Source organism: Nicotiana tomentosiformis, chromosome 8 (genome assembly GCF_000390325.3).
Source record: "Nicotiana tomentosiformis chromosome 8, ASM39032v3, whole genome shotgun sequence".
Lineage (NCBI taxonomy): Eukaryota > Viridiplantae > Streptophyta > Magnoliopsida > Solanales > Solanaceae > Nicotiana > Nicotiana tomentosiformis.
Genome location: NC_090819.1, coordinates 108,712,566 through 108,728,001, shown reverse-complemented (window position 1 = coordinate 108,728,001; position 15,436 = coordinate 108,712,566). Strand labels below are relative to the sequence as shown.

The window sequence follows — 15,436 nt, the reverse complement described above, 5'->3', positions numbered from 1 at the left end:
CCGGAGTAAAACCACTCCCATAATCAAGACAAATTATACCATAATCTTGTGCTACAATCATCAAGATACTTTGCCCAATAATATCTTCGATTGTGAACATAGTTTATTAATTATGAGAACCGACAATTTAATCTTCTGTGCATGAGTTAAGACTCCATACACTAAATTGTCTACTACATAACTAAAGGACATACATATAACAAATGATCTATTTAAAATAGTACTTTATTGAATTGAATAAATTAAATAAACAATTGTTCCATAAAGAATAAAAATACAATACTATGTCTAAACCGCATGATTAATAGTATATCCCAACACTTTGAACTTGAATTGTCTATGTTGAAATTCTTTTAAACATTGTTTCTTGAGAATTGAATCGTGGTGTTGTATGTGCTTAAATCAATGAGTTAACTACTGCTCGTTGGAAGTATTTTGTGCTAAATTTAAGGACCAGCATTTTTGGACACTTTCATAATTCGGAGGAAGGAGCTTTTCTTGTGAAGGAGATGAAATAAGTCTTGGGATGGGTCGGGTTTAGGGTAATGGATATTGGGTATTCAATATGGATAACGGGTTGGGTATCAAAAATACTTAAAAGGCTGTCATGTGTCCCTTCCCTCAAGTGAGGGGCAAATACGTTGAATAATAAGACGACAGGGGCAATTTTGATCGATTAGTATAACGGATGACAACTTTAAATAATATTTGATAGTGGAGGAATATATCTAATCATTCTCCGTTACCAAATTGAAATCATCTTAAAAGTACCCTACCTTTTGATTTGGTCTGTAAGGCATTGAATTGATGCAAATGATTTTGATATGTTAATTTTTCAAATTTGAAGGGGCCCCAACACCCCCACTGCTGCAGTAAAATAGAAAATTATGGTGGGGTCTCTAGTCAAAAGAGTAAAAACTTTCTCACATGGTAACAAAAAGCCTTTGATTAGGGATACTAATTCATGAAAGAAACATATAACATTAATAATTACTCCTAATCCAAGAGTAACAAAGGATTGAAAAAGCTTTGAATTACATTGATCTCACACTCCTTCCCCTTTCTGATTCCTTTATCACTGCTGTGAATAGAAACATCTTCCATAACCTGATTAAATGACAAAAGCAAGTAAACAAAAAAGTAAGTCTTGGGTTGAGTAATACTCCTATATTGATCGAAATGAGTAACTCAATTCGGATATATATACATTAAAAATGCAATTAATGTCCAAGTAAGGTCTTTATCCTTATATAAAGAACACTTCACTATAACAAACAAGTTTTTCCGTAACCAAATTTTATGTTCTGTTATAAAATATATTTTTTATAACATTAAAAAATATCTGGAACAAACGAAATTGTTATAAAGAGGTTTGAATGTATTTGATTTACTTACTTGGATCACTGAAGGTAACGAGGCCAGTTCCTTTGAAGTCACAATTCCAGTAATTCCTTCCATGCATCTGGTAATAAGCGTTCATCGCGTAAGAAGCATGAGCATGAATTTTATCAGGTTGAAAACAATCCCCATTTTCATAAATTTCTCTACAATCCACACCACCAGGTCCACAACAAAAATCCAACACTGCTTGTATTACCTTCTCATCTGCATGTGGTTTAGCCACACACCAAACTGAAGGTCCCCTTAACGATGCTTTTTCGCCAAAACTAAAACCTGTTTTGTCATTTGTATTGCTGCTGCAGAATTGACAACTCAAATCCACATCATAAACCTTTGATCCATCACCATTGAAAATCCCAAAATTCCTCTCACTTGTTCCTCCTTGTTTCTTATTTTCGTTGAATAATGCAAAGACAAAAATATCAATGCTATTTTTTGGGCTCATTGGGGTGCCTTTATTTGACTGAGCACGTTCAACTAATCGTGTATTATAAGTCCTAGCATTATCAGTGGTTGCAGCGGTTTCTCCTTTATCTCCTTTAGACGGCCATCCAGATTCAGACACCATAATCTTAATTGTTCGGTTTCCAAAACCGAGTGCATTCACTGCTGATCTAATTGCATCAATTTGTGCATCTAACATGTTGGTGTACACGTAACCTTTAGGGTCACGTACCCCGGTTGCATTTCCTAGTAATGCGTACTCTAAATTGACCATACCGGGATTGTCCCGATATGCAAAATATGGGTACGCATTAACCATGAATGGAGCACCGGTATCTGCCAAAAACCCGACAATGGAAGTCATAATAGGAAGGAGAGTGGTGGCAAATGTGGAAGATGAAGGTGGAAATGAAGAAGCAAGAACAGCCATGCTATGTGGCGTAGACACTTTGATTTTTCGGTCTAGCCCACGTGCTAGTAAAACTGAATGCAGATTTTGCATAGCTTGGACTAAGGCATTATGGTCTAATTTATCATCATCATTATCAGTGGTTAAGTACTCATTTCCAACTGCAATGGCGACAATGGAAGTGGCAGGAATGAAGGGCAAGATACGAGCGGCGAACCACTCGTCAGCAGCAGATTGGACGGCGCTTAAGTTTGCAACATGGGAGTTTTCTACAGCAACAATGAGGTCAATGCCAGTGTTGGAAAAGGCTTCAAGGATTTGGGGGTTGGTATCATAAATCTTAACCTTGTCAATGATGGTGGACTGAAGTAGCTGAGCCACTTTCTTTGGTGAGGGCAAATTGCTTCCAATTGTCCCATAGTTTATGCCCACGCCGTTAACAGGGCTAAGCAGGAGGAGAATGAGGAGTGGGAAAACAATAGTACTACAAAGGAGAGACATTTCGCCAACTAGAGAGAGGTTAATTTCCCTGATGGGGTGTGCAGTATATGTTATGTGTCCACTGGTATGGGAAAATCTTACAAAATTTACATGATTAACTATTACTGTGTCATGTGAACTATGGCAATTGGTCAAAGTTGTGGACTATTTGGGTGGGTCAGTTTGTGTCCAAAGGTGCTTACACAATTATGAGTACCCAAAGAGCTAAGCTGGATGGATTTGAAAACTTGCACTTGCAATTGCCAAGACAAAAATGTCAAAAAGGCGCTGCGTAAAGTCGATGTAAGATTGAAACCCGTGCGTTCTGCATCCAGCTAGTTGGAGTAAGAAGGCAGGTCCCAGCTCCTCGACTCATTTCAATTTGTTGTACTTCAGTCAGTAGCTTGTGAATCTCAACTAGTTAGAGGTAACAAGCAATTTCAATGGACTGCCTTTGATACATTTACCCACTACATCACGCTACATGTTTACATTAACTCCCCTTTTCTGTTTGATGACCAAGAAATTCGTCCCAAGCCAACCCTTAGGACTAACCGTAGCCTTTCAATTCGGGGATAATGGATCGACCCATCTACCCTTCTCCTTCTCCACTTGAATACCAGAACTCAAACATATGCATGTCTACATTAAGTCTCTTAGCATAATAATATACTAGCAATGAGCTTTACAACGGAAATAGAAAGAACACAATGCCTGATGAACCGTAGTTGAGAAAGGCAGCAATGTCGCAGCCTTGAGAACAATTGAACAACATCGTAATACCCTCAAAGATTTCGGAACGTAAGAGAGTTGGAAAAAGAAAAATAGAGAAATTTGACTTCAATGAATTTCTATGCTACCAATCACAAAGGTAGTTACAAAAGCCCGCACCTGAAGAGAAGGGAGACACAACATAACTGCAGAAGATATTATACCAATGTACAGTCAACCAAATGTAAATAGAGGCAGAAGAGAGGTATGGGAAGTGTGATAAAAAGGATTATAAGCATGTAAATTAGCATTTGAAGCTTGCACCACATTCATTAAAAAAACAGAGATTGTAATTTTATTCCTCATTTGTAGAAATCATCTCATATCGAAGACCAACTATACTAAAACTACAACAAGGAATATTTCCGAACACGCTGTATCATCTGAACTGAAGAGTTGATAACTTCACTTGTCCAAGCCAGGATTCTTACACTAGGGCTTCAACATCGTCTGGGTTCACAGTAGCTCCATCTTCAGTGTCTTCAGTGTCTTCTGACCTCAACTGAGCAGAAATGCCATCAATAGAAGAATTAATCTGTTCAATCTTCTTTGCAAGTATCTTGCGTTGTTTCTGCAGGGAGAACATACACATCACAACTTGGAAAAGAAAAAAAAATACTGTCATCAGCTTGCGAGGTATTTAGAAGTCCACAGTTCCAGTCCATGAAATTGCAACACAGTATTGATTCCAGAGAGGAGCAAGCTTTAGCCCTTTAGAAAACTAATGGACTATGCAGAGTTTTATTCAGATAATGGTGACATAGTTTTGGTTCATCTTTTCTTTAGCTAAGGATCTATCGGAAACAGTCTCTCTGTCCGTCCACCCGTCCAGGGTAGGGGTAAGGCTGCGTACATCTTACCCTCCCCAGACCCCACTTGTGGGAATACACGGGGTCGTTATTGTTGGTGGTGGTGACATAGTTTTGGTGGAGCAAGTCATTGTCTTCTTATGTCATTAAAAATAAAAGAAAGAAAGAGAAACCCCGAACCAAATAAAGTGAAGAAACTTTTGGATGCTGCTTGTTAACTTGTTTAGAGAACACCTAAATGGGTTCACTGAGAGACAAAGGATAGCAGCCGTGCTAGTTATTTAAAAACTTGTTATGAGGGTTTTGTCCAGTATCAGAATGAAGTAGAACTAAGAAAGTTTAGTTCTAAAACTGTAGAACACCCCACATTGGTAGCTTCGAATCCTAGTTATGTGTGCCTGTGTGCGCTTCCCTCAGGGCTCAGAATATCTTTTCTGGCATTTCCCCTTCGCATCGCAAATATAATTGGCACATATTTACATTTTTTTCTGATTGCTAGTTCATAACTACATACTATCTATTACCGACTTGTTAAGCTATCAACTTTTTGTCCAAGTACAATACCATGGTCACATAATCTGCTTCTATTTGGATTATTTGATTTCAAATTCTCCCAAAATTTTAACTAGAAATGATTGCACTCTCGGTCCCTCAGTTATCAACTAATTCCAATTTTTGTCCATGTGATATCTAACGAAGCCCATTTATTGATATTGGCCTCCCCAACATATTCCTGTAATTTCAATGGACCATGTGAGTAATCGTCTTTTTTAAAGAGGGGATCATTTAATACTTTATTCCACATGCAAGTTCATTTAATATTTCATTTAAATTATTCATCTTCTTAATTCATGATACACGTTTCCTGCTTCCTAATGCAAGATATGTGGAAAATCAACCTACCTCCAATTCCTTTTCTTCATCATATATAAACTTGGGCAATTTTTTCAGGATGTCCTCCTTATCTGTTCCAGATATTGCCTTACTGATCTGTAAAAACAAAATTAGAGATAATTGGCGCATTTACAAAAGAGAATAACTGAAAAAGACAATCAACTAGTGATAGACTGGATGTAATTGTAATGCTTAGAGCATAGAAAACTAAGGCGGTGACGATTGTAATACCTCAAAATTAAAAGGGTAGTTTGGTCATTTATCCAATATGTAATAAACAATAAGAAGAGAGAGAAAAAAATCAGCAAAGTCGCAAACACCATTCTGGTGCTTTCTCATTCTTAACTTGGGAGAACTAAGGAAGGGGAATGCCAAGAGAGCCAACGTATTCTCTTCAATACAAAGGAAAGAAAAATCTTAGAAACTCAGTTGGGAGTAAGGAGGTGAGATAAGAACTTTTGGGAAGAGGTCTCCACTATCTGAAACCCAATTTCTTTCACTTTCTAACCCTTGGGATGAAGACCCAAGCTTTAATTAGGGAATCTTGGTTGGGCTTCAGATGCAACATTATATTCAGGGTTGGGAATGGAATTAGCTTCTAGAGTCACGGGTGGAGCCAAAGGAACCAATTGAGGATTACATTCCTTTACATTTACAGGATATCGAGCCAGTGAGAGATGACTGTTGGAGAGCCGAGGTATGCAAGGAGGAGATCCATGGGACCTGAGGCTTAGGAGGAACGTGCAAGACTTTGAGATAATCAAATTCCATAATGGAACTGCTTTACAAACACAAGATATGACAAACTAGCCAGGACAAGTGCATTTAAAAGAGAGAAGTGCCAAAAAGTGACAAGGTCCATGTCGTTTGAAGCAAAGAGCGAGAAGTGAAGTGCACACTTCTTTGGAGTGACGAGCACAATTTATAGAAAAATTTCAAATGCCCAAACATACATGAATTTAATACTACAACAATCAAATTGCAATTAAAATAACAACTATCAGCATCCAATATACAATGTTAACATTATGTGACCATCTCATCTAAAACCGAATTTGTCAAAGAGCGCACACTTTTTATTTTACTTAATTATGTCTTCAACACAGAGGTGGATCTATATTTGAAGGTCGCGGATGCACTTTTGGATTCAACCAAAATCTGTTTTGTTTCTAAACATATATACATGTAAACATGGAATTATTGCCGAACTACGGGTGCCAATGACCCCTCTCTGTATAGCATAGGTTTACCTCTGCTTCAACATGCCCTTTCATGTGTTGGTGTTGGACCGATTCTTTATTATGGGCCAAGAACATGGCATTCTTTTTTATGATAGGTGATGCTGCGACTCAAACCCATGTATCTCTAGGTATCTCTGCTTGCTCTGATACCATGTTGAAATATGTGACCATTTAAGTTGTTAGAAATGATACACTCTTTTATTTATTTAGTATTATCTTCATCATATAGTAATGTCAATATTAATTCAACTCCTCAAAGTTGAGATTTAAGTATGTTTGGTACGATGAATTCACTTTTCATGGAAAATGCTTTCATGAATAATGTTTTACATGGAGAATATTTTTCTAGAAAATGCTTTCCGGTGTTTGGTTGGTGAGTTGATAATAATTTTGAAAAGATACATATTAATGATTAATAATAATATTAGCAAACTGAATAATGTTTTGATGAAAATTTTGAATAATAAAGATTTATTACAATGTCAACGTGTTAGTTTGAGCAAATAATTTAAAGTTAGAATTCAAGATAGTTGTAAGGAAAATGACCTCCATCGATAAGTGAGGGAAGTCATTTTCACCTGGTTGATGGACAATATTTTCCTTGGACACAAAATGACTTCCTCGGATCATTTTCCTGAAAATCTACTACTGTCATACGAAAAACACCCTCAAAGAACTGTCACTTTTCTTGTAGATCATTTTGCGCCATTGTTTTGAAGCGCACACTTCTCTGGAGCGCATGCCTTCACCCGTGAAGCAATTCACTTCGCATCGCTTCATCAATTTAAGCGATGGCTTTTAACAAAACTCGCCAGGACTCATGGAGATGGATTGGTGGAGGGCGAGGAGAGATTGGATGTTCACTGTCAAGTCATATTACCATAAGCCGTTAGTAAGACAGGAATCAGTCTTCTCGCATGTATCAGTGTGGATACTTAGAGCACCAAGAAAGGTGTGTTTACTGTGAGGGGAGCGATCCTGACAGTCGAGAACCTAAGAAAGCATGGGTTACATACGTCAGTGGTATTTCACGAGTAAATTCTCGGGTGAAGATATGGACCACCTCTGTTACACTACAAGGTGGAAACATGGTTGCGGTGATAAGTACTGAAGTAGTTCAGTGAACTAGGGAAGATGCCAAACAGTGAAGGACATGTTACACAATTGGACCTATGAGAGACAGAAGAGAAGATGCAAGGCATTAGGATGTCCCTCCACTTGCACTGATGTGGATCCTCTGGAAGAACAGGACTAGGAGAGCGTCTTGATGGAGTAGAAACTGATTTTTAATTTGTACACTCAAGGAATAACGCTCTACTCCCTCGGGGTAGGGGTAAGGTCTGCGTACTCACTATACTCCCCAGACCCCACTTGTGGGATTACACTGGGTTGTTGTTGTTGTTGTTGTTGTACACTCAAGGAATAACGCTTTGCTTTAGATTTTTTTTTCTTGTTGCACCAATAAGGCTCCTGTTTGTATAGAAGATTGGGTTCAATTTGTAGAGAACCATATTTTGAGTTGTGTTCTCTACTCTTTGGTATACTTCTCATAAACGGGAGATTCTCCCACTTCAATGAAATTACTTTACTTCAGCAAATGAGTGGAACTATATTGTGTGTGATTGGAATGATGGGTTGATGAAAGGCTTGCTAATCTGGATGGTCTGGTACAGAGGACACTCTATTGAATTTCCGACAAGGCAAAGGGTAGGCTTGCTAGGTGGGCTTAGCCTCACATAGCAACAGTCACGGCTTCCATGTTGGGTTGTGACACCGTTACACGGCCAACAACAATCTACAAAAGGAATTAGCTAATTTTAGCTGAGCATGATTACCTGAGGTGCATAGACACAACCAAGTGTGCCAACAATTAATCCTCCCAAAACAAAGCCACCAATAAAGAAGCCACCATTGCTTGGCCTTCCACCATCACTGCCATTTAACAAGAATAATTATACAATGAAATATTTTGTCCAATCAGCGGTAAGTAAAACTCACATAAACGAATTGACAAAAATCCGAGTTAACACCTAAAGAGAAGCACCAATAATTTCAGTTCATATCTTGCATAAAACTAGAGCACGTGATGAATAAATACCTATATCTCGCTTGAATAGACAATGATCTTCCAGATGAGGATGGTTTTGCTCCACGCCTAGCACTGAAGAACAGCTTGGTGGAACAGCCACTTTGGTCAATTGATTTCAAAGGAGAGCCTAACACATCAATAAAGTTAATAGGTTTGTATATCATAACCAGGTGTTAGGTTAGGGAAGTAGAGAGGAAACCATTAAAGCAATAAATGATCTTCTCATGCATTCATTAACCAATCATATTTGAGAGAAAAATTGTTACCTTCATGCTGCTCATGAAAACGACTGATAAATAAGCAGACGGTATATTTGAAACAAAAAACTTTCCTTCACGGTTCTACTTCTATGCTGAAACAGTTGAAAATGCATAAAATGAACTTCAAATGTCATGATCCCTTATTCCAATCGTTTATGATGAGCTCTTCCCAAACTATTAAACTTTGAGAAGTTTCTAGGTGTTTCTGTTGAAGGGAAGGAAGATAGGGTGTTAGAACTGTTGAGGGAGATTGAGCAACAATCTCTTTACGATGGTGCATGGAGGGAGTTAGGTAAAGGTGTTAAGCAAAATAACTTAGGGGATGTAGTGGTGTATCAAAGAAGGGGGCGAGTGTGTGACAGAGAGAAAGGGACCTCGGCTAGGGGGGTGGGGAAATGGGGGCTATTGTCGCTTATGGAAGTTAAGATCCTTTCATGGAATGTGAGGGGGATGAATGACCCAAACAAAAGGGCCATCATCAAAGTGCGAGTTAGGGAGTGGAGTGCCAACCTAGTTTGGTTTCAGGAGACCAAAATGGAAGTTTTGTCGGATGCGATCGTGAGAAGTGTCTGGGGAGGTAGTTGGGTGAAATATGACTGGGTCCCAGCAGCGGGAAATGCCGGGGGCATTCTACTTATGTGGGATGATAGAAGCTTGGAGGTAAAGGAGATTAGGAAGGGAGTTTTTTCTTTGGCAGCTCTCGTCAAAGATAGAGTGAGTGGGGTGGAGTGGGGATTTGGGGGAGTGTACGGGCAGGTAGGGGAAGGGTCCAAGGTGTCTTTCTGGGAAGAACTGGCCAATATTATGGGGGAATGGGACATTCCATGGGTTCTAGGGGGAGACTTTAACACTATTAGATTCCCGGAGGAGAGATTAGGGTGTAGTGTGATTTCGAGGGCCATGGAGGAGTTTTCTGACTTCATCAATGATCACTTTCTCATTGACCTTCCTCTGTCAGGGGAAAGGTTTACTTGGGCCAGGGCGGAGGATTCCAACTCAAGGTCTAGACTTGATAGATTCCTGACATCTCCCTCATGGGATGAGTTGGTGCCGAATGTGCTGCAGATTCCTTTACCTAGGTTGACTTCAGATCATTTGCCTATTTTGCTAGATGGATGCAGAGGGAGGGGAGTGCGTGGTCCCTTCCGATTCGAAAACATGTGGTTGAAAGTGCCAGGATTCGGTGACAAGGTGAAAGAATGGTGGACAAGCTACGGGGTATCAGGGACACCTTCATACCGTCTTTCGAAGAAACTCAAATTGCTCAAGGGAGATATTATTAGGCGGAATAAGGAAGTTTTTGGGAGGGTAGAGGTTAAAATGAGGGAGTTTATGCATGAATTGGGGGATTTAGAAAGAGAGGAAGGGGCGGGGGAGTTAGATGAATATGAGAAAGAGAGATTGGGGGAGGTTAAGAGGGAAATAGTCGAGTTAGCAATAGGTCAGGAGACTAGTTGGCGGCAAAAATCGAGGGCGCTCTGGTTAAAGGAGGGGGATTCGAATACCAAGTTTTTCCATAGGGTGGCGGTCGCAAATCGAAGGAGAAACTTCATAGAGTCCTTAGTTGTGGATGAGGTGAGGATTGAGGGAGAGGAGGGGGTAAAAGGGGCGATAGCAGGGTTTTATGAGAACTTATATAAAGAGGAAGTTAATTGGAGGCCGACTTTGGGGGAATAGAGTTCAACCATATAGGGGAGGGAGACAGCGAGTGGCTAGAAAGGGTTTTCGAGGAGGAGGAGGTGCACGAGGCTGTGTCGAGTTGTGCTGGTGATAAGGCCCCCGGGCCTGATGGTTTCTCCTTGGCTTTCTTTCAGCTCTTTTGGGACACCATCAAGGGGGAGTTGATGGAAGCCATTGAATACTTCCATGTGAATGGTGTTTTCGAGAGAAGTATCAATGCTTCCTTTATTACTATTGTGCCTAAAAAAGAAGGTGCATCTTGTATCAGAGACTACAGGCCTATTAGTCTCGTGGGAAGCATTTACAAGATTATTTCTAAAGTGATTTCCAACAGACTTAAGAAGGTTCTTGACATGACTGTATCGTCCTCCCAGAATGCGTTTGTGGAAGGTAGGCAGATCCCGAATGCTGCTTTGGTGGCAAATGAACTCGTAGACTCCATAAGGAAAAATAGAGAACCCGGCTTACTATGCAAGTTGGACCTTGAGAAGGCTTTCGACCATGTCAATGGGGAGTTCCTGGACTTCACTATGATGCGGATGGGGTTTGGGGAAAGATGGAGGGGATGGATCAAGTTCTGCATTTCCTCAGTCAAATTCTCTATCCTGGTTAATGGTAGCCCGTGTGGTTTCTTTGGCAGCTCCAGGGGTCTCAGGCAAGGTGACCCCCTATCCCCATGTTATTCATTCTAGTGATGGATGCTCTGAGCAAAATGATGGATCGTGCGGCGGGCGGAGGCTTCTTGAGAGGATTCTCAACTCCGATTGGGGTGCTCAGTGCCCGAAGAGTCTCACATTTGCTTTTTGCGGATGACACATTGGTTTTCTGTGATGCCGATATGGATCAGTTGACCTACCTGAAGCAGGTCCTGCAGTGGTTTCAGTTAGTATCAGGACTCAAAATCAACATCGGCAAGTGTGAGATTTTCCCGGTAGGTGAGGTTACTAATATTGATGCCTTGTCTTATGTTCTCAGATGCAAGGTGGGCTCCCTTCCCACTACTTACCTGGGCCTCCTTTTGGGCGCTTCATATAAGGATACTACGGTTTGGAATCCAGTGATCGAGCGGGTTGAAAAAAGATTAGCAGGGTGGCAGAAACGGTATTTGTCAAAAGGAGGTAAGGAAGTGCTTATCAAAAGTACTTTATCGAGTATGCCCACCTATTACTTATCCCTGTTGCAAGTACCGGTGAGCATCACAGAAAAACTAGAGCGACTTCAAAGGAACTTTCTTTGGGATGCGGCGGATGAAACTAGAAAGTTTCATCTAGTGAATTGGCAGACAGTCACTTCCCCAAAGAAGTAGGGTGGACTTGGAGTGAAAGATCTTAAGGTATTTAACAGAGCTTTAATGGGAAAGTGGTTGTGGAGATTCGGGGTAGAAGAGCATGCTCTATGGAGGGAGGTCATAGTAGAAAAGTACGATTCCACGGGAGGGGGTTGGAGGACTAAGGCAATCACAACACCTTTCGGGTGTGGCACGTGGAGGAGCATCATGAAGAATTGGGAAGCATTCAGTGGCAACATCACTTACAGGGTGGGAGATGGAAGGAGAATCAGCTTTTGGAATCATAGGTGGTGTGGATAGGATACTCTGAGGGTCTCCTTCCCCACGTCTTCAGAATTTCAAACCAGAAGGAACTGATGGTTCAACAGATTTGTAAGGAGCATGAAGGGGGTAGTATGTGACCTCTCATTCAGAAGGAACATGTAAGATTGGGAGATTGCGGAGCTCCAAGATTTGTTGGCACTGCTATATGGACAAGACAGGCCCCAGCCATCCTGCGACTCTTGGAGATGGGGCTTGCGTGGCGATGGTTTGTTCACCGTAAAGTCCTTTTACCAGAGTATGTTGGTGAGAGAGGAGACCACTTTTCCATACTCCTCGATCTGGATTCCTAGGGCGCCCACGAAGGTGTGCTTTTTTGCATGGCTAGCGGCGAGGGGAGTGATCTTGACTGCTTAAAATCTCCGAAAGAGAGGAATTACACTTGTTAGTTGGTGCTACATGTGTAAAAGCTCAGGGGAAGAAGTTGATCACCTTTTGTTGCATTGCCCTGAGTCCTCTGCTTTGTGGAGGGCAATCCTGAATCTTTTTGGTGTTCAATGGGTGATGCCAAGCACTGTAAAGGAAATGTTATATAGCTGGGCCGGTTTCCGTAGAAGAAGAAAGCAAAAGGCGTGGAAGTTTGCCCCGTTAGCTCTCATATGGATAGTATGGGGGGAGAGAAATAGGAGAGCTTTTGAGGAGATTGAGTCTCCTTTTTCACATCTTAAGAATAGTCTTTTATCTTTGATCGCTTTTTGGTGCACTCATTTAGCCCCTACTTGTATAGAAGATTGGACGTCTTTTGTAGAGAATCATGTTCTGATGTAAATTCTCTACGTTTTTGGTATACTTCGTGTATACAGGAGTTCTCTCCCTTTTGATTAATACAATTTACCTTATCAAAAAAAATGATGAGCTCTTCTATACTTAATTGGCTACCGGCTGCTATATTGCGTTTAGTGTAAAACATCATTTATCATGCATGCTCATTCAAATCAGAATCCCATTCAACCAATGATATTGCTTGGTAAAGAATATTAACTTCCATAAGAAAAAACAAAAAAATGTAGAAAAAGTCAGCTAAGGCTTTATTAATAGGAGGATCCACTAGTGTCATCGAAGGTTAAAAATTGAAAATTGCTTTAGAAACTTCTAACTGTAATAGAAAGGAGAACTTATATCAAAACAACACTATGTAATAACTCAACTTGAATACAGAGAACATGATAAAGATGCTAGAGGTTGGATTCCCCTTCAGGGGCGGAGCCAACATGTCGCTTATGGGTTCGGCTGAACCAGTAGCTTTGGTTCAAATAATGTACTTTTCCTAAAAATTCCATTGAATATGTATAAATTATTAATTTAGTAACCTAAAAGAATTAGAATCTCAAAACCATAAGTTCCGCATCTGTTCTCCTTTTCATAAATTAACTAGTTCGTGTCCATTTAACGAATTTTACCTTACCAATTTCAGTGCATGTTCCATGAAAATCCAAAGACAATCCATGAACAATGAAAAACGTACCTACTCATAACTTTATGCTTTTAAACTTTCCCAACATGTGGAAGAAGAAGAATCAGATAGATATAATTGCCCTTTATCAAAACTCCACAATGTGCTGCAACATTTCTTTCAGCGCTAATTGATACGTACGGAAGATAAGAAGAACAGAAATGTATAAAAAAAGTAAAGATATTCCTAATTATCTTACATGTAGTACATACGGAGGTCGATTGATGGATAAAAGAAGCTCAGTAGGTGCTATAATGGGGACCAAATTAAAAGTAATGAAGACAAATAGATCGGTTTCAAAAAGAAAGGAGTGGAAAATAATTACCAGATGATAAAGGGAGAGAAGGGCTTTTGGATATAAGCAGCGAATTCGAAAGAGTTGTCATCCTGTAAGTATATGAGAGTTACCAAACAAAGAAGTGAAGAAGCGACGGCCGATAAGTAAAAAGGAAAAGTAGAGAGAGTGAGGTGATATTATTGTTTTTCCTTCGATGAGAACGATGCTGGCTAACATGGTTAACCACGGACGCCCCATGGATATATGCGTCAGTAACAATGAAATAAAATTAGGGGCGATTATAGTCCAAGATATTTGTATCTTGAAGTTTGAATGAAAAAATAAATAAGTAAATAAACTTCAATATACAAAAAGTAAAATCTTGAAGTTTGACTTGAAATAAAAATAGCTTAGGGACACAATGTTTTCAATTGAAAAACTTGATCGTAAGGATACAAACGTCCCGAAGTTTATGATGTATTTCTGAAGTTTTAAATCGAAAAACTATACTTTGCTATTAAAAAATTGAATGTCATGAAATGTTATCTTAAAGTTTGAGGAAGTGTAAGAGAAGCATCAATATTTGACAGCTTTTTAAATACAGCTAGATATTAAATAGTTTTTAAATTCTGGATAAAGCCTAAACGACATTTGTAAAAGTAGCTACATGGTGTGATTTCTACCTAGGGGTAAAATGCATCATCAGATCCACAATTTATGATGTATTTAAATATTAATCAATTCACCCAAACTTCAAGACTAATTGTAAGCCCACTAGTGATATTGTCCGCTCTGGACCTAGGCTCGCACGGCTTTAAAACGCATCCCTCTAATCACTACATCGGAGGCGAATGCCTCTCGCCTAGCTGAGAAAGCATAGAATCTAGTTGGAGCGCCACCTGACTGGCCTCCACCTCTAGGGCAACCCCTACCTACCCGCCCTCCGCCTCTGGCCGGTCGGGCAGGCGGTGCGGTAGCTGGTGCTGTAATCATATGCCTTGCCACGAAGTCTGGGATAAAATCTCTTCACATGACCCAACTCCCCACCTCAGAGTGGTGAACTGCTAACCCAAAGTCTAACATTGATGGCCTGAATACCCACTGGAGGAACCGTGAATAGCAGGCGGACGGTAAGTACTCTCTGGAATAGCACTGAAGTAGGGTCGTGTTGGAGCACTCCGAGCAGGCGGTGGTGCTGAATGCATGGGCCTGCTAGACTGGCTCCTCATGAACTGACCTCTGCCCCTAGGCGAGGCGCCACTGAATCCACCAGAATGTCGGGGCCGTTTATCTCTCAGCGCAAACTCTCTGATGCGTTTGTGAATACTCTCTATCCTCCGAGCTATATCCACAACCTGATGAAAGAAAGTCCATATCTCTGCCTCACGGGCAATAGAAACCTGAATCTCGAGGTGCAGACCTGCAATAAACCTCTGCACCCTCTCTACATCCGTGGGGAGTATAATAGCTACATGGTGAGACAAGTTAGTGAATCTCGCCTCGTAGACGGTCACAGGCATTGACGGAGCCGCTCGAACTGACCCCCGAAGCTCCTCTCTCTCTCTCTCTCTCTGAAGGTGGTATGTACTTCTCCAAGAATAGATACGTAAACTGATCCC

The 15,436-nt window shown here is 40.4% G+C and overlaps 2 protein-coding genes across 3 annotated transcripts; both read right to left on the bottom strand.

The window, feature by feature from the left end:
- Positions 1–928: 928 nt before the first annotated feature.
- Positions 929–2,810, bottom strand: LOC104116986 (glucan endo-1,3-beta-glucosidase 12-like). Its single transcript, XM_009627954.4, has 2 exons — positions 1,396–2,810; positions 929–1,107 (listed from the first exon to the last, which is right to left on the bottom strand). Exons 1-2 carry the CDS (start codon positions 2,753–2,755, stop codon positions 1,076–1,078), a joined length of 1,392 nt encoding a protein of 463 aa, XP_009626249.1. The 5' UTR covers positions 2,756–2,810; the 3' UTR covers positions 929–1,075.
- Positions 2,811–3,713: 903 nt separating this feature from the next.
- On the bottom strand, positions 3,714–14,066 carry LOC104116987 (uncharacterized). Of its 2 annotated transcripts, XM_070182632.1 has the most exons (5): positions 13,866–14,062; positions 8,548–8,665; positions 8,285–8,381; positions 5,218–5,304; positions 3,714–4,076 (listed from the first exon to the last, which is right to left on the bottom strand). In XM_070182632.1, the coding sequence occupies exons 1-5, from the start codon at positions 13,924–13,926 to the stop codon at positions 3,933–3,935; spliced, it is 507 nt and encodes a 168-aa protein (XP_070038733.1). In that variant the 5' UTR covers positions 13,927–14,062; the 3' UTR covers positions 3,714–3,932. The 2 variants fall into 2 exon arrangements, with proteins under 2 accessions (XP_070038733.1, XP_070038734.1); XM_070182633.1 differs by lacking the exon at positions 5,218–5,304 and having other exon boundaries at positions 13,866–14,066.
- Positions 14,067–15,436: the final 1,370 nt, after the last annotated feature.

Excerpts from the sequence above, each read along its gene's own strand:
- LOC104116986 (XM_009627954.4), bottom strand. The coding sequence starts at position 2,755 with ATGTCTCTCCTTTGTAGTACTATTGTTTTCCCACTCCTCATTCTCCTC. Across the intron at positions 1,108-1,395 it reads CGTTACCTTCAGTGATCCAA|GTTATGGAAGATGTTTCTAT; the intron begins GTAAGTAAATCA and ends TCATTTAATCAG.
- LOC104116987 (XM_070182632.1), bottom strand. The coding sequence starts at position 13,926 with ATGACAACTCTTTCGAATTCGCTGCTTATATCCAAAAGCCCTTCTCTC. Across the intron at positions 8,382-8,547 it reads TCTATTCAAGCGAGATATAG|TGATGGTGGAAGGCCAAGCA; the intron begins GTATTTATTCAT and ends GTTAAATGGCAG. Across the intron at positions 5,305-8,284 it reads GTTGTGTCTATGCACCTCAG|ATCAGTAAGGCAATATCTGG; the intron begins GTAATCATGCTC and ends TTGTTTTTACAG.